The sequence below is a fragment of the Mixophyes fleayi genome, chromosome 1 (assembly GCF_038048845.1).
Source record: "Mixophyes fleayi isolate aMixFle1 chromosome 1, aMixFle1.hap1, whole genome shotgun sequence".
In the NCBI taxonomy this organism is placed as follows: Eukaryota; Metazoa; Chordata; class Amphibia; order Anura; family Limnodynastidae; genus Mixophyes; species Mixophyes fleayi.
The window spans coordinates 44258785-44275218 of NC_134402.1; the positions used below are offsets into that span (position 1 = coordinate 44258785).

Consider the following 16434-nt stretch of genomic DNA (forward strand, 5'->3'; position numbering starts at 1 on the left):
CAGATTCTCAGCTTGTGTCGAATTTACCCTGCGCTACCCTCCCCCTTCATCCTTCCTGTAGCTGAATAGTGTAGCTGTGCTCTGAGCTTTAGGAGTTATAATGTTACTCATTTATTGTTATACCCTCTACGGTCTTATTGTTTGTAATCTGTATGGATTTGCGGACATCTTGTGTGCCATATAAATAAAGACTGATAATAATAATATTTAATAATAATAATAATAAAAGTGATCTCCAGCCCCATTATTACCGGTTCTCGTGCCCTCCTTGTACTTGCAGGTAGCCAATGAACCACACAGTCATTTTCACTGCACATAATCTGGTTCAGCCGTGGTGGTGAGTCTCAAAGCCAGGCTCCTATTGAAGGCCCGGGTACCTTGTAACCACCACCGCTGGTGTCGGTGACAATGTTTGGGCAAGGAACAAGTTGGTTATTTACAACAGTAATATATTATAAGGAAAGCCTGGATCTAATAGCACATGACTGCACTGCACTTCATCTTACTTTTGCTTGGAAGCAGTAATTCATGTTTATGCTGTATTTCTATAACTGCTGGAAAATTGTATTTTGCTAAGACATAGTTACTGCTTCACAATCAGCCTTATGAATGATGCTAGTTCCTATACAGCAGACATCCACATTACACAACATTAGAAAACAAAGAGACTGGGTGCATGTATATAAAGAAACATTCATTCACTGTCTATGAAAGTAGCCACAAATACTCATCAATAAGTTAATGACAGTAATCCACAATGCAACACTAGCTTAAGTTACCAATTCCATTGCCACAAATGGAATAGCTCAATCCTCAGTTATGTCTCAAGGAAATTGTGAAGTGAATTGATTCAATCAACTTTTTATCTGTCTTCTCAATCTCTTTTACCACTGGCATTAAATGCAAATGTGACAGGTCCACTTTAAAGGGTAGTTTCTATATCACAATATAGTCAGATTCTCCTCTGTAAAATGTGTTGTTCAATGTTTCCAATAATCGATGAATGCTAATGTTCTTTTAGATTAATATCCTCCCCAAGTATGTTATATTTCAATGTTTCCTTTCCATGTGTAGTATGCGAAATACAGCTCTGGTGAGATACAGATTATGCTGAATGGGTCCACGCCGGGTGGTGCTTTTCCTGTAACCAGGTAAGAATAAATAGTTTTATTAGTCCTATTTGTATTAAAATCAAGCTGTAGGCACAATGTCTGTCTGCTACAGACTCGCCCCAATGGGTTGGCTTATCAATAAAAAACTATAAAAAGCCACTGACACTTTTCTATCACACTCCCCTCTTTCACACCTCTGGCTAATACTAGTGTTTAATAACTTTGACAGTTCTAAGGTATGGTGGGAAAGCACTGCAGGGGTGTGGCAGTGACGGGACCCAGGGGTCAGAGGGCATGGTAATATTGAGTCACCCTCCTGGGGCCCCTGCTCCACTGCAGCGAGCAAGCACTTGGACCGGAGTATGTGCCTACAAGGCTTCACTTAGCATGTGCTGGCCCGAAACATACTTAGCAGGGCAGAAGACTCTAGGGGGTAGACCGGAATCGCTGGCCCTCCACCAAATTTTGATATGGGGCAGAGCAGTGCAGTTACCGCGTCCCTATCAGGCTCTGTTTCAGGCTTTTAATACCAAACTGGCTGCTATCAAATTGACCCTAGTCTGTGTGTGTGTGTATGTTAGGGAATTTAGACTGTAAGCTCCAATGGGTCAGGGACGATGTGAGTGAGCTCTCTGTACAGCGCTGCGGAATTAGTGGCGCTATATAAATAGCTGCTGCTGCTGATGATGATGATGAAACATGTTTTAACTTAATTTCTTTAATCCTTACTTAGTTTTTTAGCTGACTATGAAATTCCACATTTTCAAAGAGACAAAGTATCCAGCATTAATATCTGGGTGATGGATGAAATTGGTGGAGTCAATGTGTAAGCAAAAACATCATATACTTATAGTACAGTAATATTTTAAATAAGAGAAAAACTAAAGCAAGTCATCAAAAGAACAAATAAGACTCACACTATCCTGGCTACACACGCAGTGGGACCAGCAGTAATAGGGGAGAATGCACTTATTCACTATACAGGTCTTAATTAGTCACCCCTCCATATCATCTTAAAGAGCAAGTAAATCCACTGTTTGATATTAATATATGTCAATAGCTGTGTATTACAGTATTAATACTTTAATTCCTCTACACCATGTTCCCTACTTTAAGGTCTCTCTAATCGCTTTTCTGGAGGTCTGCCAGTCTGGTCCTCTGCCCCCTACTAGTGCTTGGGTGGTGGATACCCCAAGCCCCTTGGTGGCTTAATGCTATACCAATGTAAACCTTCTCTACTACCTCCCTGCAATACATTAACAAATGTCATGATCATCAGAACTATCATATATCATAAAATAGTTGAGTTCCGTGTTCTATTGTTTCACATAACTGTATTATTATTACCTTTAATAAAGACGATATCTCAACACACTTCTAAGTGTTGGGCATAAGAGATAATAGCCAGGTCAGAGTTACATTTTTCCCCTTTTGTGATATTAAATAGGGATCAAATTAAGATTTTTATTATATATTTATTATTTTGCTGTAAAATATTAATCTTTTCGTTTCCATTTTTATGTACTTTACATTTTTTTAATTTACATTTAGTGGTTTCACTTTTATGTTAACAATGTCAATGAAAATGAATGACGCAGCGCCTTATTGTAATAAATACATAAATATAGAAATGTTGGTATCGGATGCTACACCTTATAAAAAGATTGCAAAGCTTTACATGTTTCATAATGTTTTGCATATTTTCTGTTTCATATCTGTTTTCTGTATTTCGTACAGGGATTCGTGTGGAGAGAATAGCACTGCTATATTGGAATCTATTCTGACATCCAGACATTTTCCATACAAATGCTACAATAATTATAGGCAAGTAACAAAATAAGTCAGTAACTGAGCATTATAAATAAGCAATGATATATGAGTACTGTATATAGATAATGCTAATAAATATCATAATAATCATTCTTGCATTTCAGTTGGATGGAGTTCTAAAGAAAACTGCTTAATAATGAATGTATGTTTGTGATGCATTTGTAGAGGTGATCTGTGCCCATACCAAATGCTGGGCACACACTGTCCTCCAAGACAGGGTCATTTTGATAGAGACATTCCTGGGACCCTAAAAATATTCAAAGAGAAGATTCTCATGTTTTAAATGAGGTGTCTAATCAAAGAGCTTAGTTTGTATCAGCCAAAACATAAATTAAGATTGTTTTATAACTTGATGTTTTGGACACAATTGACCCTTAAGTACTGTAACACACTCTATTGATTGTGAACCCCAAATGAGTCTTTGTTCCTATTAAAGGCATTTTTATGTCCCCCTTCCCTTAAAAAATGAGGTCTAACTACACCTAAGTTGTTCTTTCACTATAACCAGGGCCGGAACTAGGGCTGTGCGATAGGGGCGACTGCCCAGGGTGCAAGACTGAAGGAGGGCGCAGTTTATGAATATTTTAGGTTCATTTGGTTAAAATTGAGGGCTGGGGGGGGGTATTTGGTTTTTTGCCCCAGGCACTAAAAAGTTATGGCTCTGACTATAACTATACTGTTCTCAGCATGATGGACTTTAGAACCCATTAGTGTGTGAATGGGGGGTAGAGTGGTACACTGAATGAACAATCACAAAACCATGAGTTTATTCTGCTGTAACACCTGTGGATGACAACAATACTCACAGATCTCACCTGATCATGATGCAACCACTGGGGAAATTGCAAAAGGGCTCCTGGTTGGGGTGTATTCACTGTCCATAACCTCTTGTACTGATTTTCCTTGTAGGGTCCAAGATAACAGGGATAGACCGGGTGTGGTCTCTTATGAACTGGGACTGATCTTCTATCTGCTGGCTGGCCTAGTACCTAATTTACCCCCACAGGCCTAGTGCCTGAAGAATATGCCCAACCTAATCACCTAAAGAGGAATAGGCAGGCTTAAAGACTGAATTATGTGTCTCTACCTAGGCTCTAAGCTTAGTAAAATGTTGGACAGGCTTCAGCCTGAAATACTGTGCCCCCAGGCTTAAGGCTGAATAATTGTATAATAAGTAATAAACAGAAGGGATCTGAAATATATCTAAAGAGCTCCTGTGCCTTATGCCCGACTACTGTGCCTTGGGCCTAGTGCTCAAAAATGTGCCTGAATGTTGTTTTAAATGTAAGAAAAATGGTGCCCGAAGCCCTGACTTCTTTTCTGGCAGTTTTCGTCGCCAGCTGGTTGGAGCCATGATAGAACATTTTCTTCCACCTGCTGCTTCTCCTGTGGATGGCTTCCAGATGTCTTCTCTCTTGATCCTTGTGACAAGACCGGGCACCACAGTGGGAATATCAGGCCAACCTGGTTTGTCAGTCAGTGGTCCAAGTGGGTTACACCGGTCTACCCAGTTTATTAAATGCCGCCTGGTGGCTGGCTCCAGCATTGTTTTGTAACCATCAAGGCAGGGGGAGGCTGCCCAGAGAAAGTATGAAGCAGCTGGGAACCCAGACACATCACAACGTAGTGAAAGGGTTAAGAGCGGGATGGTTTGGACTCTTCCTAAGATCAAGAGGTGGGATTTAATTGTTGACCAACCATTGTACCAGAACGTTCCAAAACCAGACTCGATTGCAGGGAAACAGTTGGTGTGCTACTGCTGAGATCATATTCTACCCCCACCCCTGTTACCACCCAGAGTCCAGCCACCACCAATGAAAAGGGATCACGGCCCGGGTGATTGACCAAGGTAGAGGGCAAGGACTGGAGGATTCTGAACTGAGCTAAATGGGAACCCTGGAGGGACATTGTGGTCGTTGCTGTGTGATTTCCTTGGAGAAGGACTTATGAATAATATTGAGTAGTTGCACTCTATCAGTGCCTGAGAAGATCGTTTGAACCAGAAACCTGCTCAATCAGATCGGGTTCTATATCTTTGGGACTGATTTGTCATCACTCCATAGGAGATACTCGTAGATTCTGTGAAATTGGTGAGCCTACATTCGCAGGGGACTCTGAGCTGTGAGGTAACCTGCTGGTGACTTTGTTGGGGTTTTTGCCGATACTGGTGAAGTTACTGATACTTTGTTATATTTGCTGGGGAAATATGTTTCTCCTTGGAGAGCACTGTTGCATTGACTTTGTGTGTACACATTTGATAAATAAAGAGGTTATTATCTTTTTTGCCTCCTTACCTGTGTTATCAGTGAACTTAGAGGGCCAGGTACATAGAGAACTACGGTTCTAACCCCGGTGTCCTCACAGTCCTGTTGTTCCCTAGCTCTTTTCTGCTTGTCAGCGTCTACTATCTTCAACCGTTGATCTTCTGACTTCCTCCGCCGTCTTCTTGTTTGATCTTGACATCTGCTATCCTGAGCTACTGGTCTTACTGCCTCCAGCAATGGTCTCCACAGACCAAAGCCAGAGGTGGGGCTTAGTAATGCAATGAGCCACAATTGGCTCCTTTTCATTGCCCTCTTCATTGGCTCCACTCCAGGGGGACACTCTTCTACACTGCTACACATATAAACTCAGTGGTTAACATACATCACAAGCACACTGCACCAGAGCCTGTCTGCATAAACAAATCCTCATTGATATGTATAATAGTTATATGTTTTTACTTATAGCCAACCTGTAAGGTGGTTTAGGTGCATATACTCAGATGGAGTACAAGAAATATGCCTGCTGCCCTCTTAAGTAGAATTAAAAAGGGTTTTTTAAACAATAGTAAAAAATGGGAATAAAAATAGAGGTTAAAGGTGATGAAATCACCACTAGCAAAGAAACGCATTAGGAAATAAGAGCTGTCACTATTGGGACCTTGGTCTTCAAATAACAGATGTTCACAGTGACTTGTGATTTGCTCGCCATCTCTGTTTGGATTCGCTGTCACCACTGACGGGAAGCACCGCAGAGGAACCAGACTTATGCTGGATCAGAGGTCTGGTAACTAGAGTCCTCTTCTTTTGTTCGTCACCTGGCCAGCTCCAGCTCCTCCACGGGTCTCCTTTTCTTTGCCCTCTTCATCGGCTCCGCTCCAGGGAGACACTCTTTTACACTAATACACATACTATCTGAGTGGTGAACACACCACACACACAGTGCACCAGAGCTTGTCTGCATAAACAAATCCTCACTGATATGTATAATAGTTATATGTTTTTACTTATAGCCAACCTCTAAGGTGGTTTAGGTGCATATACTCAGATGGAGTAGAAGAAATATGCCTGCTGTGCTCTTAAGTAGAATTAAAAAAGTTTTTTTAAATAATAGTAAAAAATAGGAATAAAAATAAGGGTTAAAGGTGATGAAATCGCCACTAGCGAAGAAACGCATTAGGAAATAAGAGCTTTCACTATTGGGACTTTGGTCTTCAAAGCACAGCTGTTCACAGTGTCTGGACATTCAATTGTGCAGCAAACACATCAGGAGCAGTGAGATCTTAAAGAGTGGCACACCCTAATACACCAAAGGATTGATGAGCTCACTAAAAGCAATAATTACCATAGTCCATGCCTTGGTATACTGAGTTGAGCTATATGAATAGTGTGCAGATGCAAATCAGATAACAGGAGCCAGGAGCCAAATGTAAGCAGAGCCAGGAACCAGCAAACTTGTAAGATGCAAAGTCAGGTATCAGGAGACAAATGAATGCAGAGCCATGAACTACTGATGCAAGGTAAATTGAACAAATACAAGAACCAGGAAGCCAGTGTGTAAACCTCTATCACTGGCAATGAGTGCCTGTGAGGGTTTATAAAGTGGAGGCTTCCAATCAGCACTCAGGAAGACACACTTGAAGTGCATAACAGATCTGAATGACCAGCGGAATACAAGACAGATGTAAACTTAAATCTGCCTACATCACTGCATATCGCCTCCCAGGCTTAGTTCAGATCTTTTGTTCCCAATATACAGTGGATATGTAATCAGACAGATTCCCCTGCGCTTGCAGTTTTAGTGAAGCTGAAACAGTATTAGTAGCATAACACAGTTACAGTTGACAAATGAATGGGGATCAGGTCCTCTCCCAGATGAAATAATTAATTACTTTTATTACATTATTACATATTTATCTTCTGCATAGTTCTTGTCCCCAGAGCTGGCACTATATGTGATCATAATTGTCACTCTCTCTTAAGTCTCAGCGCTACCAGGGACTCTCTCCTTGCCTTGAGCTAAAAATGCCTCTTCAAGAGGCATCTATGCTCCTGCACTGTTCACTCACTGACAAGTCCAGTTTACAGCTTCAGGCTGGATAGTGCCTCCAATCTCACACTGTTGCTTACAGCAATCTTACTTTTTCTCTCAGCCACGTACTGAGATCCAGAGCCTTCCTGGACAAAACCAGGTTACAATGCAAGGGGTGCAAATTAGTATTCTGTTTTGCACATAAGTTAAATACTGACTGTTTTTTCATGTAGCACACAAATACTTGATAGCTTATTTGTACACTGAAATTTAAAGTTGATGTTTGTGTGCTACATGAAAAAACAGTCAGTATTTAACTTATGTGCAAAACAGAATACTAATTTGCACCCCTTGCATTATAACATGGTTTTGTCCAGGAGACTGAAATAAGAAGTTTCTTAAGTTAAGATCCTTAATGAATCAGGCCCTAAGTTTTTTCCAAGGCACCAGAGTGGACATTTTAAATGTTTCTGTTCTGCCCACTACAATCCTGGCCACCCCACAGGTTCCTTTCAATGAAAGGCTTTCATACAACATTGTTCTGAGGAGTCACTCACAGTGGCGCACGCAGGGTGGGTTTCTGAGTCTCCAGAAACACCCCCCTCCGCTAACTAAGTGCCCACCATAGTGGCACTGTCCTATACAGCAGCCGCGGCGCTGTCAAAGAAGCATCCGCGGCAGTGCTGTATTGTATACAGCACCGCCGCGGATGCTTCTTTGACAGCGCCGCGGCTGCTGTATAGGACAGCGCTGCCGAAACTGGCGCATGCGCAGCAGCTCTCTCGCGTGCGCCCCTGACTCAGATACATCTATCCAAATGAAACATTACACACACCCCTTTAGACTATGGCTACTTCCTATTCTAGTTTTCCCTTCACCCACTCCCACACACAAAGCAGGGATGCATTGTACAACTAAATTATTTGTGCAATAAATAACAAGCACAGTCACAATATAAAACTGTCTAAACACATAAAATACTTTTGATAACAGCAGTTACATCATCTCTACAATAAAATGTACATTTCCCAGCAATAAATATTTATATATGTCTATAAATAAATAGTTACACTACTTTTAACAGACTATAAAGCTGCACACAGGGTACTTGGTTGATCTTTATTATTTTGCAATCCAAGTAAACTCTAAGTAAAACTAAAATGCAATTGATGTAAATCCAGGGATCCCCAGCTCTAGAGCTCTTGAGCAGACAGACTTTTACACACACAGTTTAGTGTATGATTAATTGGAACTTTTCAACCACAGTTAAAGCCACCTCCTGATTTCCTGTGTCAGAAGAGACTGGTAGCACTCAAGGAGCCCACCTTTTCAAACAAATCTCCCAAACAACAAGAGCATAAAATACAGTACTTTAAGAGACCCACTGATTGAAGCAGCCTTAGTGCTGCTCCTTGAACTTCTTCCCACCTTACCATGCCTCACCTCCATGCTCATTTATGATCAGGGCCTCATGCTTGAGGACATTGCAGTCTTGAAACCATTTCCATGTCTTCTTGATGCAACTGTGCACCAATTGAATTCTCCAACAAATGGTCTAATGCAAACTTATTTTTTTCCATGTATAGTGATGGGCGTCAACCTTATTGAATATTGATTCAGGAGCAGGAAGGTAAACCGTGCCTTCATTCTGATGGGTATGCCAGGCAGTATCCAAAAAGTTTGTTGCCACTTTTTCCCCAATGGGATTCTTAGCTGGGTACTGCTTCCCAGGCACACCCTAAAAAGATTGCTTATCTGTCTCCTTTTCTGTTACGAGCCACGGCAGTGCCCAGCCGCCGCGACTCACTCACCCGCGTCCCGGCCGTCGCCATGGCGACCGGGACGTCATTTCCGGCCATAACCCGGCCGTTGCCGGGGCAACCAACAGACGCTTCAGAGCTGCGTCCCGGCAATAGGAGGAAGCCGGGCGCAGCGATTCTACAGCCTGTGGGCTAATTAATAGGGGCAGATCATAGGAGGCAATTACAGGCATTAGCCTGCAACTGTGCAGGCCAGGGGCAAGCCCTGATTGGTTCTATTAGTGACTGCTCTATTAACCTACAGGAGTGTGTTCAACCTGTGATTGGTTCAGCTGGGTATTTAAGGCAATGAGGTCTGCTGCCTCATTGCCGGTTATAGCTTCTGTGCTCCAGTCTGCTGACCTGCTTGTTCCAGTTCCTGTATCCTGTATCTACGTTTGTCTTCCCGTGTATGACCCTTGGCTTCGTATTGGACTTCGCTTGTGTTTCCTGTGACCCTGATCCTTGGCTTGTTTACCCGTTCTGCTACTTTGCCTGTGACCTCTGACCTCAGCTTGTTCATCATTACTGTTACCTGCTGCCGGCCTTTGACCTCTGCGTGGACCTGACTCTTCTTGCCTGGGTTCTCCCCAGCCGGTACACACTTCACGACCCTCTGTCAGTCTGCAGCCCAGTCTGTCCCCACCATCAGGGGCTCCAGTGAACACCTGACTGGCAGAGTAGACTCCGGGTTGTGTTGTGCCGGCTGGAGGGGTTCCTAACATTATAACCGGCCCACTCACGGAGATAAGATTAGGATGGATGCAAGTGGATCCACACCGTCTCCGGCACAAACCCTAGCAGGCCATGTTGAGTCTTTGTATCAGATGATGCAGGGATTGGCTGAGCGTATGTCTGTTCAAGAAGAAGCCACAAAAGCTTCACAATCTCCTCCAGATCCCATCTGTGAGCCCAAAATGAATTTACCGGATCGGTTCTCCGGAAATAGAACCTTGTTTCGGAACTTCAGGGAGAGCTGCAAGCTCTATTTTCGGATGAGACCCCGCTCCTCCGGTTCAGAGCAGCAACGAGTTGGGATTATTATTTCCCTTCTACAGGGTGACCCCCAGTCTTGGGCGTTTTCTTTGCCACAGACCAGTCCGGCCATGCAGTCCGTAGACTCCTTCTTTGAGGCATTGGGTTTACTGTATGATGACCCGGATCGAGTGGCCTCCGCGGAAGCTCACCTACGGTCCTTGAAACAAGGCAGACGGTCGGCAGAAGAATACTGCGCGGAATTCCGTAGATGGTCACCTGACAGTGGATGGAACGACCCTGCCTTACGTAGTCAGTTCCGTGTCGGCCTATCTGAACAGATTAAAGATTCGCTAGTGCAATACCCGTCTCCTAGCTCTCTGGAGGATCTGATGCACCTCTCCATTAAAATTGACAGGAGATATAAAGAGCGGAAAACTGAAAAGGAAACGTCATCACCTCCATCCGCCTTCGTTCCTATCTCCCAGGATGGTGAGGAACCAATGCAATTGGGAGCATACCGTCTTTCCTCTGAGGAGAAAGACAGGAGACGGTCACAAGGCTTATGTTTATATTGTGGCGCAAGAGGCCACTTCTCCCGTTCTTGCCCAAACAAGTCGGGAAACGGGCATGCCTAAGGAACGAGGGGAGAGTTCACTTAGGTCTACAAATTGTCTCCCAGAAAAATGCACTATTGGTCCCTGCACAGCTCACGTTCAGTGCTTGTTCTACGAAACTATCAGCCTTCATTGACAGTGGAGCTGCTGGCAACTTCCTTGACATCGAGTTTGCCCGCTCTGCTGGGATTCCGCGGATTAAACTCCAATCTGCCATTACGGTATGTGGCTTAGATGGTAGTCCGTTGCCAGGAGGCAAGATTACTTGGGAGACCCCACCACTACAGTTGAACGTTGGCGCTCTCCATTCGGAATCCATAGTCTTACGTCTTATCGAATGTCCATCGGTTCCTTTAATTCTGGGCCACCCTTGGCTATCCTGCCATAACCCCGTCATGGATTGGGCAAAAGGAGAAATTGTCCAGTGGAGCCCCCATTGTACACAGTCTTGCTTGACACTACCTCTACGTATTATTCAGTCTATTCCGGAGCAGCTCCCTTCTCAGTATCATGACTACTGGGATGTTTTCTCCAAAAAGGCTGCTGACACACTACCACCGCACCGCAATTTCGACTGTGCCATTGAGCTCATTCCGGGCTCTAAATTACCCAAGGGACGCTTGTATCCTCTCTCCGGTCCAGAGACCAAATCCATGCAGGAGTATATTGACGAAAACTTGGAGAAGGGCTTCATCAGGCCATCCAAGTCCCCAGTAGGAGCAGGGTGTTTCTTTGTACCCAAGAAGGACGGTGGACTCAGACCCTGTATCGACTATCGAGGGCTGAACCTTATTACGGTTAAGAACACCTACCCCCTTCCCCTCATCTCCGTTCTTTTTGATCAATTAAGAGGAGCCACTATCTTCACAAAAATTGATCTTCGTGGAGCCTATAATCTCATACGTATTAGAGCAGGTGATGAGTGGAAGACGGCGTTCAACACGCTCTCGGGCCATTACGAATACCTGGTCATGCCGTTTGGCCTGAGTAATGCTCCTGCCGTATTTCAGGATTTGATTAATGAGGTGTTACGTGAGTTCCTGGGACACTTTGTTGTTGTTTACCTTGATGACATCCTCATATATTCAAAATCGTTGTCTGCGCACCAGGGTCATGTCAGACAAATCCTACAGAAATTACGGGAACATCACCTCTACGCGAAACTCGAGAAATGCGAGTTCGAGGTCCAGAAGGTATCCTTCCTCGGTTATCTAATCTCCTCAGAAGGTTTCTCCATGGACCCAACCAAGGTCCAAGCAATTCTGGATTGGATTCAACCGAATAACCTCAAGGCGGTCCAGAGATTCCTGGGATTCGCCAATTACTACAGGAGGTTTATTGGCGGCTTTGCTGATATCGTGGCTCCTATTGTCACCTTGACCCGCAAAGGAGGTGATCCAACTGTTTGGTCACAACAGGCAATAAATGCATTCAAAACCCTGAAGAAAGCTTTTGTGTCTGCTCAGGTTCTCAGACATCCGGATCCTAGGTTACCGTTTGTTCTTGAGGTAGATGCTTCTGACGTCGGTGCTGGGGCTGTCTTGTCACAAAAAGACCCCCAGACCCACCGCTTACATCCATGTGCCTTTTTTTCCCGTCAGTTCTCATCAGCGGAAACCAACTATGACGTGGGAAACCGAGAATTGCTGGCAATTAAATGGGCCTTTGAGGAATGGCGACACTGGTTGGAAGGCGCTGCACACCAGATCTCCGTTATAACGGATCATAAGAACTTACAGTATATACAGTCAGCCAAACGTCTGAACCCCCGACAGGCTCGGTGGTCGTTGTTCTTCACTCGGTTCAACTTTATTATCACCTATCGTCCTGGTTCCAAAAATATTCAAGCGGACGCCCTGTCTAGAAGTTTCCTGGCACATCATGCTCCGGTCACCTGCTCAGAGCCTATTGTTCCTGTGTCTATGATTCATGCCGGATTAACTCAAGATTTGAGCTGTACCTTACAAAGGTTCCAGAGGTTGGCTCCTGATAACACTCCGGCAGGATGTTTGTTTGTCCCAGTTCATTTAAGGAAGACAGTCCTTGCTGAGGCACACAACAGTCGGACTGCTGGGCATCCTGGAGTCTACAAAACACTGGAAATCCTTTCCCGTACTGTATGGTGGCCGTCTCTGTCTGCTGACGTCAAGAGTCACGTCCGGTCCTGTGAAGTTTGTGCCAGGAACAAAGTTCCCAGGACTCGCCCGGTAGGTCAGTTAGTTCCGTTGGCCGCCCCTGGTAAACCTTGGACACATCTGTCCATGGACTTTATAGTCGATCTGCCACCCTCTGCGGGACACAATACCATTTGGGTCGTGGTAGACCGGTTCAGCAAGATGGCACATTTCATTCCACTCGCTAGGCTGCCTACTGCTCGAGATTTGGCAGTTTTGTTCATTCAACACATTTTCCGCCTCCATGGACTCCCTACAGACATCGTCTCCGATCGGGGTTCCCAGTTCATAGCGCAGTTCTGGAGATCATTCTGTACCCTTCTGGGAATCAAGGTCAGTTTATCATCTGCATACCACCCTCAGTCAAATGGGCAGACTGAAAGGGTTAACCAGTCCTTGGAGAAGTTCTTGCGATGCTACATATCGGAGTTCCATGACAACTGGTCCTCCTTGTTGCCCTGGGCAGAATTTGCCTGTAACAACTCCTGTCACTCATCCACGAAAACCTCTCCGTTCTTTTGCAATTATGGTTTCCACCCCAGATCTAACTCTTTGTATTCACTCCAGTCCGTTGGTATCCAGGAGATCCGTTCCACTGCCAGGGATCTCAGAGTTGTCTGGAAGAAAGTACATTCATCTTTAAAACAAGCCTCACTTGTTGCAAAAAAAATTTCGGACCGACACCGTACCCCCTGCTCCCTTAAGGTTGGCCAGAAAGTCTGGCTGTCTACAAAAAATATCAGGCTCAGACAACCTTGCAAGAAATTGGGCCCTAAGTTCATCGGGCCGTTTCTTATCATCAAGCAGGTGAACTCCGTCGCATTTAGGTTAAAAATTCCAGGCTCGTTAAGAATTCCAAACACCTTTCATTGTTCTCTATTGAAGCCAGTGCTTTATCCTGGTCAAGCCCAGTCTTCAAGTGTGCCTGGGAGAGGTTCCAGTGGGCCACAAAAATTCGTGATTCAAAAGGTCCTTGATTCTAAAAATGTTCAAGGACAGGTGCATTTCCTTATACAATGGAGGAATCGCGGATTAGAAGAGCGATCTTGGGTTCCGCGGAGACAACTCCATGCCCCAAAGAAACTGAAGGAGTTCTTCAAAAAATTCCCTAGGAAACCAGGATGTCGGGGTCCCTCGACCCCTCCTCAAGGGGGGGGTACTGTTACGAGCCACGGCAGTGCCCAGCCGCCGCGACTCACTCACCCGCGTCCCGGCCGTCGCCATGGCGACCGGGACGTCATTTCCGGCCATAACCCGGCCGTTGCCGGGGCAACCAACAGACGCTTCAGAGCTGCGTCCCGGCAATAGGAGGAAGCCGGGCGCAGCGATTCTACAGCCTGTGGGCTAATTAATAGGGGCAGATCATAGGAGGCAATTACAGGCATTAGCCTGCAACTGTGCAGGCCAGGGGCAAGCCCTGATTGGTTCTATTAGTGACTGCTCTATTAACCTACAGGAGTGTGTTCAACCTGTGATTGGTTCAGCTGGGTATTTAAGGCAATGAGGTCTGCTGCCTCATTGCCGGTTATAGCTTCTGTGCTCCAGTCTGCTGACCTGCTTGTTCCAGTTCCTGTATCCTGTATCTACGTTTGTCTTCCCGTGTATGACCCTTGGCTTCGTATTGGACTTCGCTTGTGTTTCCTGTGACCCTGATCCTTGGCTTGTTTACCCGTTCTGCTACTTTGCCTGTGACCTCTGACCTCAGCTTGTTCATCATTACTGTTACCTGCTGCCGGCCTTTGACCTCTGCGTGGACCTGACTCTTCTTGCCTGGGTTCTCCCCAGCCGGTACACACTTCACGACCCTCTGTCAGTCTGCAGCCCAGTCTGTCCCCACCATCAGGGGCTCCAGTGAACACCTGACTGGCAGAGTAGACTCCGGGTTGTGTTGTGCCGGCTGGAGGGGTTCCTAACATTTTCATGGTGCCTTCCATTGGGTGCCACTTCCCAGGGGGTTACCAATTTTTCTTGGCTTACTGTGGTGCACATTGAACAAATTATTGTCTGCATTATGCTTGATTTTTCCATGTCACAGGATTGCGCACTGTTCTCACTCACATTTGTTTTGCTGGTTGCTCCACTTTAGCAGTGGCTCTGGGCTGATCTTCATTATTATCTCCTCAATTACCATATCTGCATATTTGGGGCCAACTTGCTCCATTTCTGGGCTGATCTTCATTCCCACTAACTGGGGGCTGCACTAGATCATCTCCTTCAGCTTTCCCAACCCTACATCTCTCGTGAGAGCAACCAGCCACTTGGCTTAAGCTGAAGCTCCTCAGAGGAGGATCGTCTGGGCAATCAGTTCCATATCGCCGTGGAGACATCTTGTATCTACAACAGACGGTCCGGCTGGCTCTTTGTACATGCAGCACCAGACTTGCAGTGATTTTTCTCCCATGACACTGCACTTACACAAGTCTTCCTATCAATACTAAGTACTTACATCAGTGTGCTCTTCTATTGTCACTACTTTGACCACAGAGTAATCCCAGACAGGCAATACTTGTACTTGAAGGATGTGCAAGGTAAAATTACAGACTCCAGGAATCTTCAGAGGTTAATACGGGTGTGAATAATCTCCCTGCATCCAACTCTAAATAAACCCTTAGTAAAATTAAATAATATTTTATTTGTACTTACCTAGTACGCATCCAGTGTTTATAGAATAGGGTTTATAGAATGGTGTACAGAAGCTGCACACTCATCACCCTGCTCCCAGCATACATGGTAACAATTACATAGGTTTGCAGCTCTAATACACACTGCCTCTTTCTAATACACCATAGTGCTATGTATTTCACAGCACATTACAATAAACATAGTAGTATAATGTTCTATTAGATATAGCATATTAGTATGTATCTGAGGCTGGAGAACTGCATTCATACTTCCCTGGATGAAAAATCTGTAAAATGGTCACTATAGAGCACAGTTCCAAAGTGTCTGTGTATGTTATACATAGTACATAACTGTTAATAGCTTTGTAAATAGCATTGTAAAACGTGTTAATGAAATCCATATTCACAATATATTCACAGCATTTCACACTACATGGCTGAAGGAGTTTAAGTGTAAATACATTTTCTCACACAAGGATGTTCTTTGCTGTATGATGATTCCAAATTGTCTAAATACATAGGGTCTGATTCATATTCATACACAACCTGTACGCAACTTGTATTTAAAAAAAGAGCACACAGCTTGTGCTTAGTTATGACTGTATTCAAAGCCAAGCGGATCTCAAGATAGGTTTCCATTTGAATCTGGGTGTAAGTACAGTCTGCCTAAACATTACTTGCTGTATATTAACAGAGTTCAGTATACGCACAAGCATATGTGCAATATAAAGACCCATCAGAACGCATATATAAACATTTCTGTTATAGAAAAAAAAATTAACAACTCTAAACAGCATAATCCTTAATAAAAAATATGGATTGTTAAAAAAACAAAATTGTTTCTTTACATTGAATACATAAATCAAGATGTTCTTAATACATACTGTACATACAATGTACATACAATGCGTTTTTATGTTTTATCTTACTTCCATAAGCATTTTCCTCACTAGCTAGTGGCACACATATGTGTAGTTTTCAATACAAAGCAGGGGGGCTGGCAAATTTCAGCC

The 16434-nt window shown here is 44.2% G+C and overlaps 1 protein-coding gene across 2 annotated transcripts in view; it reads left to right on the forward strand.

Annotated features, from left to right (window-relative positions):
* LOC142104335 (ADP-ribosyl cyclase/cyclic ADP-ribose hydrolase 2-like) overlaps positions 1 to 16434 on the forward strand; it is a 43993-nt gene that overhangs the window by 25087 nt on the left and 2472 nt on the right. For both annotated transcript variants that reach the window (XM_075188946.1, XM_075188955.1), the window contains exons 6-8: positions 1075 to 1151; positions 1846 to 1938; positions 2850 to 2936. In XM_075188946.1, coding sequence (XP_075045047.1) covers positions 1075 to 1151; positions 1846 to 1938; positions 2850 to 2936 — 257 coding nt within the window. The remainder of the gene's footprint in view (positions 1 to 1074; positions 1152 to 1845; positions 1939 to 2849; positions 2937 to 16434) is intronic.